This window comes from Diadema antillarum, unplaced genomic scaffold (assembly GCF_040938485.1).
Source record: "Diadema antillarum isolate AM-2024a unplaced genomic scaffold, OU_Dant_1.0 seq00000059_RagTag, whole genome shotgun sequence".
NCBI classification, from domain to species: domain Eukaryota; kingdom Metazoa; phylum Echinodermata; class Echinoidea; order Diadematoida; family Diadematidae; genus Diadema; species Diadema antillarum.
Genome location: NW_027271164.1, coordinates 1,789,246 through 1,805,281, shown reverse-complemented (window position 1 = coordinate 1,805,281; position 16,036 = coordinate 1,789,246). Strand labels below are relative to the sequence as shown.

General features: G+C 39.4%; 1 protein-coding gene across 1 annotated transcript in view; it reads right to left on the bottom strand.

Moving 5' to 3' along the window:
• Positions 1-16,036, bottom strand: part of LOC139725798 (protogenin B-like) — a 122,079-nt gene that overhangs the window by 75,984 nt on the left and 30,059 nt on the right. The window contains exon 2 of the mRNA XM_071636877.1: positions 7,702-8,004. Within this exon, the coding sequence (XP_071492978.1) occupies positions 7,702-8,004 (303 nt within the window). The remainder of the gene's footprint in view (positions 1-7,701; positions 8,005-16,036) is intronic.

Here is a 16,036-nt window from a genome sequence, read left to right as displayed (position 1 = left end):
CGGCCCAAGGCCGGCCACGGCCGGCCTCAGACCACCTCCAGAGGTGGCCCGAAGTAGAGCCGGCCTGAGGCCAGCCCCACTTTTGTATGACCGTTTACACATACCAGAAAGCCAACCTGAGGCCGGCGTCAGGTTGGCTTTTTCGTATGTGTTACAAGGGTCCCACATCGCTCTAGTCACATCCCAATCCTATCACAGATGATTGTGGTGTACATTAAAGACTATTGCCTTCAAAACTGTTTTCAATGCAAAACTAGCAGAGCACTGAGTGAAGGAATACTATCATTATCACACTGTACTGTATGCCACAGATTTCATAGCAGTTGGCAAAATGTGCAACTATAGAATCCTTTAGTGACCCAATGGCCCAAATTCACGAAGGTGGTCTAAATCTAAACCATGGTTTATGTATATTTCTTCTGCGTATTTATGATTGACAGATTGCGTACGCTAACAGCCATCCAGTAAAAAAACGTGCATTGATGCGCGCAAGTATTGCAGGGGCGTCACCAGCTTTTTTTCAAGGGGGGTGCGTTTTGACACTAAATGTTTACGAGATTTTTTTGACAGACATTTGGAATATAGGAAGCTCTCAATCCCCAGACTTTTACTGTTTTTTTAGGGAAACCAAGCGGGGAAAGGGCACCGGCGTAGCTAATATTTCATCTTGGGGGGGGGGGGGGGGGGGGGGGGTTAGTATGCGAAGGAGCGAGCAAGGGTGGGGGGAGGGTGTGGAAGTGCCGGAGGGGGTTGTATACCCCTATAAATGGATTATGGAATGACGGTGTGAAACGACAAATTACTGGCAGCGATATCAGGAGAATGGCATAACGACTACATGCGAGCGAGGGGAGCGAGCGAGCTTGAAAATTTTGACATTTTACAGTCCAAAAACTGCCGTTTGTAGCCATATTCTTTTGCTTTGTAAATTAAGGGGGGCGCACCGGGCGCAACTGCTGGCAGTTACTGGCAGCAACATCAGGTGAACTGCATAGTGATTAAATGCGAGCGAGCAAAGAGAGCGAGTTCGGAAATTTTGACATTTTACAGTCCCAAAACTGCCATTTGGAGCCATATTTTTTCGCTTTGGAAATAAAGGAGGCGTAGGGGGCGCAACGGGCGCAACTGCCGGTAATTACTGGTAGCAACATCAGGAGAATTGCATAACAATTAAATGCGATCGAGCGAGCGAGCGAGCTTGAAAATTTTGACATTTTACAGTCCAAAAACTGCCGTTTGTAGCCATATCTATTTGCTTTGGAAATTAAGGGGGGCGCACCTGGCGCAACTGCTGGCAATTACTGGCAGCAACATCAGGTGAATGGCATAGCAATTAAATGCGAGCGAGCGAAGAGAGCGAGCTTGAATATTTTTGACATTATTTTTACAGTCCAAAAACTGCCATTTGGAGCCATATTTCTTCGCTTTGGAAATAAAGGAGGGGTGGGGCGTAACGGGGCGCAACTGTCGGTAATTACTGGCAGCAACATCAGGAGAATTGCATAACAATTAAATGCGAGCGAGCGAGCGAGCGAGCTTGAAAATTTTGACATTTTACAGTCCAAAAACTGCCATTTGTAGCCACATTTTTTTTTTTTGCTTTGGAAATTAAGGGGGGGGGGCGCACCGGGCGCAACTGCTGGCAATTTTACTGGCAGCAACATCAGGTGAATGGCATAACAATTAAATGCGAGCGAGCGAAGAGAGCGAGCTTGAAAATTTTGACATTTTACAGTCCAAAAACTGCCGTTTGGGGGGGGGGGGGTGGCGCACCGGGCGCAACTGCCGGCAATTACTGGCAGCAACATCAGGAGAATTGCGTAACAATTAAAAAAATGAGAGCGAGCGAGCGAGCTTGAAAATGTTGACATTTTACAGTAAAAAACAAACAAACTGCCGTTTGTAGCTATATTTCTTCGCTTTAGAATTTAAGGGGGCGCATCGGGCGCAATTGCTTGCGATGGCAAATACTGGCAGCAATATCAAGAGAGCATAATGATTACATTCGAGCGAGCGGAATGAGCGAGCTTGAAAATTTTGCATTTTACAGTCCAAAAACTGCCGTTCTTAGCCATATTTTTCGCTTTGGAAATTAAGGGGGGAGGTGCAACGGGCGCAACTGCTGGCAATTACTGGCAGCAACATCAGAAGAATGGCATAAAGATTAAATGCGAGCGAGCGAAGAGAGCGAGCTTGAACATTTTACATTTTACAGTCCAAAAACTGCCGTTCTTAGCCATTTTTCGCTTTGGAAATTAAGGGGGGGGGGGCGCACCGGGCGCAACTGCCGGCAATTACTGGCAGCAACATCAGAAGAATGACATAAAGATTAAATGCGAGCGAACGGAGCGAGCGAGCTTGAAAATTTTGACATTATATTTACAGTCCCCAAACTGCCGTTTGTAGCTATATTTTTTCGCTTTGGAAATTAAGGGGGGGCGCACCAGGCGCAACTGCCGGCAATTACTGGCAGCAACATCAGAAGAATGGCATAAAGATTAAATGCGAGTGAGTGAAGAGAGCGAGCTTGAAAATTTTACATTTTACAGTCCAAAAACTGCCGTTCTTATCCATATTTTTTCGCTTTGGAAATTAAAGGGGGGGGGGCGCACCGGGCGCAACTGCAGGCAATTACTGGCAGCAACATCAGAAGAATGGCATAAAGATTAAATGCGAGCGAACAGAGCGAGCGAGCTTGAAAATTTTGACATTTTACAGTCCCCAAACTGCCGTTTGTAGCTACAAGTATATTTTTTCGCTTTGGGTACACTGCGCACATCCTGCTTATATGCAGAATGTCAACCAGGAATCACAATCTTTTGTCGGGTCCGGGCTTTTTGAACAATGTTTCACACTATATACCTATTTAATTATGGTTAAAAGAAATCATAGAAAGATATCTTATTTCTGGATCACCCTTTCATTCAAAAGCAGTTTACTAACACTTGAACTACTATTTCGGGAAATCCTTCTTTTTTTTTAACCAGCGGATTGGGAGGGGGCGCACCCCCCCCCCTCTCCGTAGTTACGCCATTGTTTTGGGTGAAATGATTGGACAGATTTCTTGAATTCTAACAAAAAAGCAAGAAAATCTTTTCATCGCGGGAATTATGATTATGTGGGGTGGGGCAAATGGTGCGCTTGCCTTCCAATATTTTCATGGGGGCAACATTTTTGTTTTCTTTCAAAAGCAAGAAAATCTTCTCATTTCGGGAATTATTAATTACGGGGGGGGCAATTAATATGCTTGCCCCTCCATTTTTTTTCTTTTTCTTTTTAATGAGGCTAAGGCTCGCTCTTGGGCTGGCAATATGGATTGGTCAGAAGTAACGTACATAGACCCTACATACTAACTTGTAAGTAGCACACGTACATGCAAACGTGAATAAGTGCTCCGTATCGTATGGATGTACAGTACGGTCGATAAATAGTAAACACTGTAGAATACCAATAGATATGTATAAAATCAGTGCTGCCAGAACCAGGGGAGCGAATTGTTTTTGCCAACGAGTTGTGTGTGTGTGTGTGTGTGTGTGTGTGTGTGTGTGTGTGTGTGTGTGTGTGTGTGTGTGTGTCCCTGGTGCAAAATATATAAAAAAAAAAGTAGAAAAGAATAATTATTTAGCGTCCGGCGTTGAGGTCGCTCGCAGACTGATTTTTTTTTTCTTTTAAGGATCTGAAGGGGGGTGCGTTCGCACCCAACGCACCCCCCCTGGTGACGCCCATGGTATTGGTACGCCTATTTAACACTTATTTTAGACCATGGTCTAAATTTGTACCATGGTTTAAATTTAAACCACCTTCGTGAATTCGGGCCAATTAGTTTTCTGAGATCTCATACATTTCCAGCAGCAAGATGTCAGAGTGAACCATTTACTAAATAAAAAAGCAAGAGTAACATAATTACACAAGTTTTCTAATGCACACTATCTATTTTAAGAGCTAAAACTTTTATATACACTGTATGCATTGGTGCTGCAACATACAGATAAGACAATATTTACTAACCACAACTGGAATAACGAAATCCAGCTCTATATGATTTGCATTTCAATAGGAGTTCCCATTATCCAAATAGACTTCAAAATCTCCATATCACAATAAAACAGTGCAAATATACAATCTAAATGCCCCTTCCTTAATCAACATGAAAATGAGTCTTTAAACCTCACAAACTTTCTGAAACGCATGTGTAAGAAATGCAGTCTTCAATTACATTTTATTCCTGAACAAAGGTGAAGGTCACATCTTCTTACATAGGGGAGTTAAAAAAAAAGGAAAAAAGGTAGACTTACAGAGACTTCCCTTCCTCTGTGTTTTAGCAATTACTTTGTCATTATGGCTATTACATACTCTCCTACAAAATTGTAAAGTATACTTCAGTCAAGATGATAACACAAATGTTTTTAAGCAAACAGCTGTCAGGGTCAGTGCACCTTTGATTTTCCACAGAAATGTTTCATGGAAGACCGCTGCTGATTAGTGAGTGGGCTACGATGACAAAAGATTAGAAATGTCATGTATAGTATGGTACACAAGAGAAACAAAAACAAACAAGACGGGGTAAGAGAAAGGGTCTCATTAGCAACATACTTATGTGAATTTTTTTTTTCAGCCTCTGGCAAAGCCTAAGCAGCCTAAGAGATATTTCGATACAAAGATGTAACAAGGATTGAAATCCTTTATGTCCCATCTAATGAGGTACAGCACATCTAATTAGCACCGTGTCTTCTGCTACATGGCATTACAACTGTAACTACTCTATTACCAGTGGAGCTAAGAGAAGCACGCACTACGAGTCAGAGACCTCAGTGCCATTTCAATCATAGTGCTTGTCACTAATTAAGCTTCATCACTAGAATGAAGACCTTGCAAAACTTGCTCTTTACCTCGGACAGGGATCATAAATAAAACAAAATATGACATACAGCACTAGCTTTTCTGATTATTGTTTTACATTGTATCCCACAGGAGGAAAAAGTCATTTATAACATCTGACTGAAGAAATGACCAAGTGTTCATGCCAATAAAAAGAGACATACAGTTAAAAGACAGAAAAAAGTGGGATACGTACTTTCATTCATTTCAAACAGATTTCTTTGTTTTTCTTCTTTGTTGTTAGATTGTGCTGTGACATTGATATCATCATGAATTGCTCAAAATGTTATAGGCTGCATATATCAACTTTCCCAGGTTTGAAACACGTTCCAATATCCACTTATCAAAACGTGTTTGCAAACACTTTCAGATTGATTTCATTTCTGCAGTTGCTGCATTTATCAACTCTGTCGTGAATTGATTGGGAGGCCTTGTCACTGCACAGCTTCATTGCACAGTTTAACCCAAGGAGAAGAGATAAGTGTAGTTGGCAGTGGTTGGCGTGGGCAGGTCTGAGCTATAAACGCATATTTTTGATAATGACTTCGCATTGATCAACTCTACAGAAACGTGCTTCTGGCTCAATTGCGTTTGCAGTCACACTTTCTTTGGTGTTTCAGAAATGAGTTTCTTACCCAATAATTAAAACAGCTTTGTGCTTATCAACTGCCAAAAACTCCCTGGAACTCAAAGTTGTTTGGAAACCTTAATTCTGTGCCAGAAGTGAGTTGATAAATGTACCCATAATGTTTGATTTATACATGTATATATACACATGAAGGAGGAATTAATGCAGAAGATAAACAAGATGCTGATAAAAAGAGGCTCTTTTAAGGTTTAATCTCCAATGACATTATTATGATTATTGCATAAGATGCATTGCAAATATTACGATCATTATTTATTTTCTGCAACTATAAAAGTGAAAAATTTTGTTCGTCAAATGTTCTCTGTAGTGTGTTATACATGTGCTGCTTACAAAATTAGTGAAAGTTTCATGAACGCAGAAATTTCTCATTTTATTGTAATTGATTGATGTGATACAGAAGGTGATAATGACATAGATCACTGGTCCTCATAAGACAGTCTCAAGCCAGTTAGGATAATTACCACAGCTCCTTATAACTTGGAGACTTATCAAATATAGGCTGAATCTTCAAACTGAGGCACAAAGCTCTGCAATCTGCTTAATGATAAAACCCACAGGAGCAGGTGTGGCAAATATTGAATCTCTTACGAACAAGCTCCAAGGTGTACATATTTTATTTGAGTGTAAGAACGAGGGTAATGTCTGACAAACAAGGAAAGAGTCTCATCTTCAATGCAGATGTACAACTTGTAGTTGGATTTGATACAGCCTTTGAACACATGAGATTTACTCTGTATCATGGGGTTTACTGTCACTTCAAAAAAAAAAAATGAAAATAAAAACTGAATGAATAAAGAGTGTATGATTTACAGATGCCCATGAGGCCAATTATGTCTACCTGCATGAATGATGGATAGTTCATTAAACATTTTTCGTTGGATTGTAAATCATGTGATGAAAGCATATGAACTTTGTTTCGTTTTCCATCTGACAAGATGGCTGCATAGCCCATATTCAATGTATGAAATTCAGATTTTTTTTTTTTTTTTTTTTTGGGGGGGGGGATTTTTAGCTAATACTTGTAAGCAAAAGTATGTTCTCACGAGTCATACCAAGATACATCAGAGTTAGCATTTGTTCTTTTTTTTTTCATTTTGAATGGTTTTTAGCCATGTTTTATATTTATACAGTTGAAATATGAGATTTTTTATCATTTATGTATAAATGAATAAGAAATTGTGAGAGCATGACATTGTCAACTTGCTCATTTGAATATTCATAAAGACTGGTCAAGGAATGTTTTCTGAGAAAATGTTAAATTTCAAAATTTTTATATCTTCCTTGTTTCTTATCCAATTTTTGTCATTTTTGTATCATTTTGTAGGGTATATTTTTCTCTTTCTTATGAAGTTTATTTATTTTTGGGGAGGATTTCCTCTTGAAGTCTCACTTGGGTTTGAACATGGACCCTGGCCGAGCTATTCAAATGAAAGGCAGATACGCTATCGACTGAGTCACCTCGCATCCTTTGCGACATCTTTACATTTATCACATCCCTAATGTATCCATGAGGATGAAAAACTACTTGACATGTATAATTAACAAGAGAATCACTGTTAGAATTATATTCCATTTGTTCAGTTCAAATTTACTCAGGGTTTCATAGAAATGCTCTCTGAGCTTTCCATATTACCAGTTGCTAAGTCAGAGTCTACCTTAGAATTATATCCTTCACACCTGGTGTGTGCTTTGATATCAAAAGTCGTTAGACCTTTTTCCCCCTGCGTGCACCAATGAAATAATCTGCATCATCACACATCATCATTGGCAAAAATCAAAGTGATAAATGGATGCCAGTTCTTGTATTTATTTCAGCAATTTCTGCAATGTCTATATTTTAACATTTCCTAGTCACTACTTTCTTTGACCTTTACTAACCTCACAACATCATCACAAATATGATGCAATATTTGATTTCTGTTTTAATCAAAGAATTGTACGTAAGCAAAATTACTTTGGGTTATTCGTGGTTACTAGTACATGTATTTATAGAAGAGTCTATAAGTAATTTTTGTGCATATGTATTATTTTATACATGACACAATGAACAATCTAAACCTGAAAAGTTGATGTGAGATGCAAAAAAAAAAGTAAAACAACTTCTGCACATGCCATCATCTGAGAAGGTGGAGGAAATAAAAGTTGAGAAAACACTATTCAATCATTGTACTCACCAGCAATATTTAGAAGTGCTTCCTGACTGCACAAAATCCCTGTTGCATTTTTTGCGCAGCACCTGTATTTCCCCTGGTCTCTCTCTGCTTCCACCGAAGCTATGTACAAAGACCCGTTAGCATGCACATACTTGTGCGCACCCGTGGCGTTGTTTATGACATGGCCATCAAAGACCCACACGACCTCGTATGTTAAATTGTTCGATGTCGCTTGGACACTGCAGTCCCACACGAGGGGCTCTTCTCTGAATGCAATCACATCTTGAGGTTTCTCTACAACAATATCAGAACAGACGAATGTGCCTGGGTGGAGAAAGAGAAAAGAGAAAAAAAAATAATTAGCTAACATTCAAATAACCAAATACAATAATGATAATCAGTTCTACGAATGCATAGTACCATAAGGATAGTCTCTATGCATGTACACATGGAAACAAAATCATCCACGTATTTCTATGTTCACATATAATTAACAAAATTATCAAAAAGATGTGTTTGCAACAAAAAAATTGAATTTATCAAATCTGTAAAATATACATCTAATGCAGAGGGGAGATTGTTCCATAGTGATGGTGCCATTTTTCCAAAAGCCATATTACCAAATGTCTTGGATTTGATACTTATTTCAGAAAGGGGATTTCTTGATTTTGAATGTAGATTACGACCGGGATGATATGGCTTGATGAGTTCACGAAGGTATGCAAGTGAAGACAATAATGAAACAGATGAAATGAATACACAGATTGAAAAGCATAACTGTATGCTCTTTTACATATAAATCACTGAATGGAACACAGTGTGCTTTAGTACACTGTTCCATTCTATAAAGATCAATCTACCAGATCATTCAGTCAATATCAGGATACTCTACTTGGGCATAGGGGGTGCCATTTTCTCTTACAATACAAATCCTACAAATTTTGATAAAGTATTTCACACTTCAAGATCTCTAGTATCAGAAGAATATGTGATTGAAGGTTTCAGCTGAAGAGCTGTCTGCAGTGAGTAATGACCAAAAAAAAAAAGAAAATCTCCAAATGAGCCCAAAGCAAGCAAAAATGATCTCAAGATAAAACAGTCTCATGGGACTACTATGAAAGTACAATTTTTCTGGTGAATGATATTCTGCAATGGGCTAAATGTGGTGAACTTAAATCATCTTTGAATTTGCAGATCTGTGTATTTATGCACATGCCGTAAAATCTCAAAAATAATTCAAACTCAAGTGCAGTGAAAGGGGAAAATTAGGTAGATTATTCCATCTTTACTAATCTAGCTTTTGAAAAATGTCATCACTTTTTCCTGAAGACAAAATTTGTGTAACAATTTTGTTTCTCACTGCCAAAACAAGAGTACAAGTGTAGGCCTACAATTTGACATAGTATACTTTTTTGATACACACTACTTTCCACAAATGACTTTGTGCTGAAGTAGGCAATGCTCAAAATACAGGCATCTCCACTACAGAACTTTTCATGTTATCCTTTCTGTAAAACATGTACACATACCCGAAAAAATATAAATGCATGATATTCCATGATGGTTCAGAAAAATAAAATGCTGCGGACACTCAATTTTGAATGCACATCTGGTTCAGACATAATATAGAGTTTACAACTCTATGACATGGCTACAATTTACATGGGTACGATTTCCAAACAACAGACTATGTACGGCGCAAACATGTTAATATGTTGAATAGAAACCACCAATTCTTTCCTAATCCCACATGAAAGTGCAAGGTGGTGGAACCTGACAGTATTTAGGTACCAGGGAGGAAATATGGGACAACTTCTGACCACAGACTACCATAATACTCAACAGAGGCTAGAGATACTGAGTAATGCTATTACTGCTGACAAAAGCATTCTTAAACAGTTTCGACAATGTGCTGCTAGAGGTACAGTGTAGCTTCAGTACCCCCTGGAAGCCATTTGCAGTCCAAACAGTAGATGTAATGGACATCTGCTCTAGTGAACTGTGTCCCTCCATCTATTTACTGTATTCTTTTCCTTTTTTTGAAATTGTATTACCCACAGAGACTTCTATGCATGACTACCTCCATTTTTACCACCATCACCTTTGTCACCTATTTTTTCAGAGAAAGGCAGAAGTATTTGTTTTCTAGTCCCCAACAACAACAGGCTGGAGGTAAAGGTACCTAGCAACAAGCCTCGAGATAGCAAAGTGATCCAGTGTCTGTTATACCTATAGCTCAACATTGATTGTAAGCTATGCAGGACATGAGGATTGTGTAGATATAATGTTCTCAAGCAGGTTTAATGACTGGAGGTGATGGGAATTAGATGTTGAACAATCTTGACTGCCCTCTTGTTTGGAGAGGGAAAGGATTAGGCACTGAAACAAAAGGCTATGTTTATAAACTTTCCCATGTTTGAAACAATGATACCTACTTATCAAATCGCATTTGCAAATATGCCTTTTGGATCAAGTTTCTCAGTTGTTGGTTTGTCAACTCTGTCATGAGTTGATTGGGAGACCTTGTCACTTGCACAGCTCCATTCCACAGTTTGACCCAGGAGAAGATACTTCAGGGCTTTTTACACTCGCAAATTTTTGCTTAGTCCCGTACCAACGGTGGGGCTAAGGGGGGGGCCTTAGCCCCACCCCTTAGCCCCACCGTTGGTACCGGACTTTCCTTAGCCCACTTTCTGTTTACACTCGTTTTTGCCAAAGTGGGCTAGCCCCACCGATAATCCCGTACTATCTGGCCTGCAAAATAGCAGGGTTAGCACCGCAATTGTGGTGCTAACCCCACAATTGCGGTGCCAAGCAAATGAGTGTAAACAGAACGAAAAAATAATCTGGGGCTAAGCGACGGAGACGAAGTCCGACCCCCACTGACCAATCAGAAACTAGACAATCAAGTGCTGCCGGTGCGTGCGTGTACGTGTACAGTACACAGCGTAATTATGAATATTCATGTGGTTTGGAAAGTACCGGACTAAGAAATACGAGTGTAAAAAGGTCAATTTTCTCCTTAGCCCCGGACAAGAGCTTAGTACGGGACTTATTGGCGAGTGTAAAAAGCTGAAAAAATTGGTACGGGACTAACGATAGTCCTGGGTCAGAGAAAGTACGGGGTTAAGAAACACAAGTGCAAAAAGGGCTTACTTTTCATTTGGATGATTGGCTAAATTGTTTCAAAGAGCAATTGTTCAGGAATTTGAGCATTTTTACTTGACCTTTGACCCTTGCCATTTGATCCCATGGCCCACAATTCTTCCAATAATCACTTACTGGAAACATCCATTTTCAGCTTTATTTGCAAAATATGGAAAACATTGTTATATATTATCAGTTTCCCTCACCCTTTGACCCCATGGCCCAAACCTTTCCTTACAGAATCAATGTACAGTAATGCATGTAATCTATGCCTAGTTTGAGTAAGTTTATGAATAAAGTTACCTCCATGGTACCAAGACAGTAGTGTGATCTTAAGCATTTTCACTTGACCTTTGACCTTTGACCCACTGACACAAAACTTTCCCTAGAGAATCTTTATCTGGCAAAACATCTACAATACTAAGATTTAAAAAAATAAAATAAAACACCTTTCAGCATTGCACAGATATGGGGAAATAGTTGAAAGTTTAAGAACTTGATCTTGACCTTTGACCTTGAGCATGTGTTTCCAAAAGTGGATTGGCACTACTCTGCTAATGCAATGTAAACTGCTGATGTACTTTGTTTTCCACACAAGGGGCCTGTTGCACGAAATGTTTTACCTGAGAAAAGCTCTGGTAAGAACTGAAAACTCGGGTTAGTATGATTCTGTCATTGACTATAACACAGGAAAAACTCTGTGAAAGTCGACCCAAGTTTTCTCAAGTTTCATTCAACAGACTCCCAAATAAATTCTGAGCTAGTAGTTTTTGCTGAGGCAAACAGTGTGCACAGCCAGAAACAGGATCCCTCCCACCTCCCTGGTGTTACCAATGTTGTCATAACACTGGACCCTCAAGTTCCTGTTCCAGCTGGTAGTAGTACAAGTACTGGTACCCGTCCACAGTTCCATAACATTTGCTCCTGTGACAATTGCTCCAACGAAATATCTGCATGCTAAGCCAAACATAAATTCTACCCACAAACATAATGCTAACCCTAATCATAATCCTCACATCAAACTAAACCTAAAACCCTATCACAACCCTAACCAAAAAGACTTTGGAGAAAATAAGACCAGAGCAATGGTCGCAGGAGCAAATGTCATGTCACCCCTCTCCACACTTCACCACTACTGGCTGATGTGGAATGATTTTTGTTTTTGTTTTTGTTTCAAACACTCAACATGAGTTGTTTACCTTTACCTACATCTGTCCATGTAAAATCAGCTTTATCATATACTACCATCAAAATACACTGTATACCTGCAGCTGCAGTGTAGTTCAAAACAATTCACATAGCTGATGCCTTGTAAGAATTTTCTTGTCTCAAAGTCTTCATAAGCTGGGTGACTGCACACATGTCTTCAGTAAATTTTTGTTCAGCACTAGTGTGTGTGTGAGTGTGTGTGTATATGCGCATCATGTTACCAGTGATAGAATGACAAACGTGTATTTTTGTGTCAGTTACTTTGTTTTTAAGGTTACTTACTTTGTAAGTTTTGCATTATCTATCATAGCAATGTTAGCATGTATCATTAGTGCAGAGACTCCAACTCTCTCGTTTTCGACGGGAGATCTCCCGCCGAAAACCCATTTTTGCAAAATCTCCCGTTCTCCCGCTTGAGATTCAATTTCTCCCGCCCTGGCCTCTTTGTCTCCCGTTGGAAAGGATTTCTTACTTATTTCTATCGTATGTTGAAAAAAATAAACCTTAGATAGCATCAGAAAGCATCTAGAACCCTAGGAACTTCGCGCTTCGCACACATCAAGTTGGAGTTTCCCGTTTGCTAGGGGTTTGAGGCGGGAGAATCTCCAGATCAGAAGGTGCTTTGGGTTGGAGTCTCTGTTAGTGAGGGGACTACATCATCAAAGGTCACTTTTTAGCAGCCCCTCAATTTTCATTTTCAGTCTTTTAGGAAACAAGATGTGTTTTTGTATGATATTATTTTACATGGAATATAAATGCTTTGCCATTTGTCAATACTTTTTGTTATGAATGAATGAAAATATAATCAGCCTCGATAGATATGCATTCCTTGTTTTACATTTCTAGTGTGGATTGCAGCAGGCGGACAGTGGATGGGGGATGGGAAAGTTGTTCCTTTTAGATGTCCTCCGGTGGATGGCAAAATGTCTGCTATTACATTTGTAGTTCATGCACTTATATTGGCAGGGGTAATGATCATTTCACAAGTCTCCAACTAAACTGACAATTCTTTACTAAATTTCTTTGCTTGACATGAAATCAATAACAAGCAATTTACTGTAGTCTTGTCATAACCTAGCATGGGTGATTTTTCAGAGAGAAAGATGTTGCAGTTATGGCATCATTGACTGATTAAATTCATACATGTGCACATCATAATCGGAAAGCATGTAGGTGATGAAATATGAAACACTGAACCACAACCTCCTGACTTAATATCAAATTTTGTTGAAATGAGTGCTTCCTGTCCTGATGATTCTCTTTGTAGTTAATAATATGAGAATCATGTGAAACTGTACTCTAAAAATGATCTTTAAGGACAAGTTCACCTTTATAGACATGTGGGTTGAGTGAATGCAGCAATATTAGTAGAACACATCAGTGAGAGTTTGAGCAAAATTGGACAATCCGTTAAAAAGTTATGAATGTTTTAAGTTTCTGCTCAGTCACGGCTGGATGAAAAGACTACTATAGCTTGTGATGTCACATGAGTACAACGATATAAAGAAAGAATTTTAAAAATTCAACATATTACGAACCATTTTTGTCGCATAACAAAAGAACACTCGACTTCTCTCTTTCAGACGGCAGGGGGAATAATATTACCCTTAACATACGTCAGTAGCAAGTCGAAGAAATGTGCACTTTATTCAAAAGTAAAGTTTTGTGAAATTCTCTTTTTATCTTCCTTATATAGTTGTACGCATGTGACATCATACACTGTAACAGTCTTCTCTTCCAGCAGTGACTGCGCAGATACTTAAAATATTCGTAACTTTTGTACGGATTGTCCAATTTTCCTCAAACTTTCACTGATGTGTTCTACTAATATTGCTGCATTTTCTCAATCCTAATGTATATGAAGGTGGACTTGTCTTTTAAAATGATTTTTTTTTTCAAGGTAGGCACCTAATCAAAAATGACATTCTGCTATGTGCAAAAGATAGCTTATGATGACCAAGCAACACTGAGTTGTACTTTTCTAAAGAATATAACTGTCTTCAATGTTTCCGAGAACTGTTTTTCCTGAAGAAGCTCCACCCAATCCCCCCCCCCCCCCTCAGCCCCCCATGAATAGAAACCCTCTCTCTAATCCCATTTTCCAATCCTACTTCATTATACTGGATGTATACAATCTGCCCACCACAGACCAACCCTCAACCCTTGAACACCAATAGTACACAGTTATATGCAGATGGCAAGAAAGCTCATCTCCTATCCTCTTCAACCAGGATTGATTTTTCCCCTCCCCTACTCTTGCATTGTCAGTGTTTACTCCCCCTTGAAAGGGCCACAGCCTAGAGAGAAAGAAAAAAAAAGATAGACCATTATCAGTTTATTGCCAAGCTGGACATCCTCTGTTGCATAAGCTTCCAGAGAGTGATTACATAATATGTCGTAACCTGTCCCTGGCATTAGCTTGGTCAGGGGCCTGTGGACAATGTTCCCTGCATAGAGCCCTTTGTGTGGGAAAAGATAGTGCTCTCAACCCCCTGGTGTGGCAGAGTGATTCAGGGGTATTGGCAAGTTCAATTGTGTGCAGAAAGCAGGGACAAATAGCTTTTTTCCCCTCAGAGGCCACCACTGCCTTAGCAAATGGCTTAACTCTCTCTCCATGAATAGTGCTGAGGTGCGAGTGGAATTTATGGGGAGAGGGGCTAGCAGAAGGGATCAATGCACCAACTGGAATATTACTGAATAGATTAGTAAAAAGAATTACAAAGAGGCATCTTTGGCGAGTTAGAAATGGGAACCCCTTCGAACTGATAACTGTAGACTGAAATCCTGCATGCCAATGAGGGGCCCCACTGTTAATGCCTATTGCATAACGGAGCTATACATCTCACAAAGGTTTCCACAAAGCTAGGCGTTCTGAGCTGATGCAACTGGGCTGAAATACATTATCATGAGATATCTTTCAGATGGTTACACAAAATGCAGGTTCAGTAGTCAAACACTGAAGAAACAGAAAAGTATAACAAATGAAAATGATAAACAGTGAAGAAAGATCATGTTTATTCAACACTGTTTCATTCAATTTGTATACATGTGTACGTGGATGTATACGTGCACAAGCTTTTGCATTAATTCTTTTGCTCAAATGATTGGTTACATGGAAGATAACATCATTCCATCATACAGCATGGCAAATTCTTGACAGTATTAAAATCTGTTAAATGGGGAGGCCTATGTACCCTGTGGTCCTAATTCTGCACTTTTTGGTAATGTGCCCACCAGCAAGTGTTGCATATGACAGCAATGAAATATAGCTGAATTATTGCCTGTTGATGTTTGTTGCTACCACTCTCAGTAAATGTCAATCATATCTGCCAAGCCTTTTTATGAATAGTATTTTATCAAGCCTTCTCTGTGAATGGGGCTCTCAGCTCTTCATGCATTATTCACTCTAAATGTGAGTATCCATGGACTATGTTTTTGTTTTTAATAATTTAAGTATGATTATAGTTACCAAACTTTGTTTTATAAACACTGATTTTGTCATCCATGGACAGTGCAGCCCACTTTCATACTTTGGCTGCATTAATCAACTATCCCATGTTTGAAACGTGTTTCAATTCCCACTATAGAACGAGTTTCTCGAGTTGTTGCATTTATCAACTCTGTCGTGAGTCGATTGGGAGGCCTTGTCATTGCGCAGCTCCATTGCACAGTTTGACCCGAGGAATGGAGCTGTGTAGTACGCAGCAGTTAGCATTGGCAGGTCAGAGCTACACAAGCATGTTACAAAAGGATTTTGCATTTAGCAACTTGAAATGCGTTTCTGGCTCAAATACATTTGCGATCACATTTTTTCTGGCATTTCAGAAACATATTTCTAGCACCCATTGCAGCACTAGCAAAAGATTAAAGGTCCTATTTACCTTTGGGAGCAGTGATTTTAAAGATGTTCAAGATATCATATTTGATGCATATGTGTAGGTCAGTTGTGTCACAAAACATCCTACGTACCATACAAAATTCTTGCAATAAAGCCTAAAAT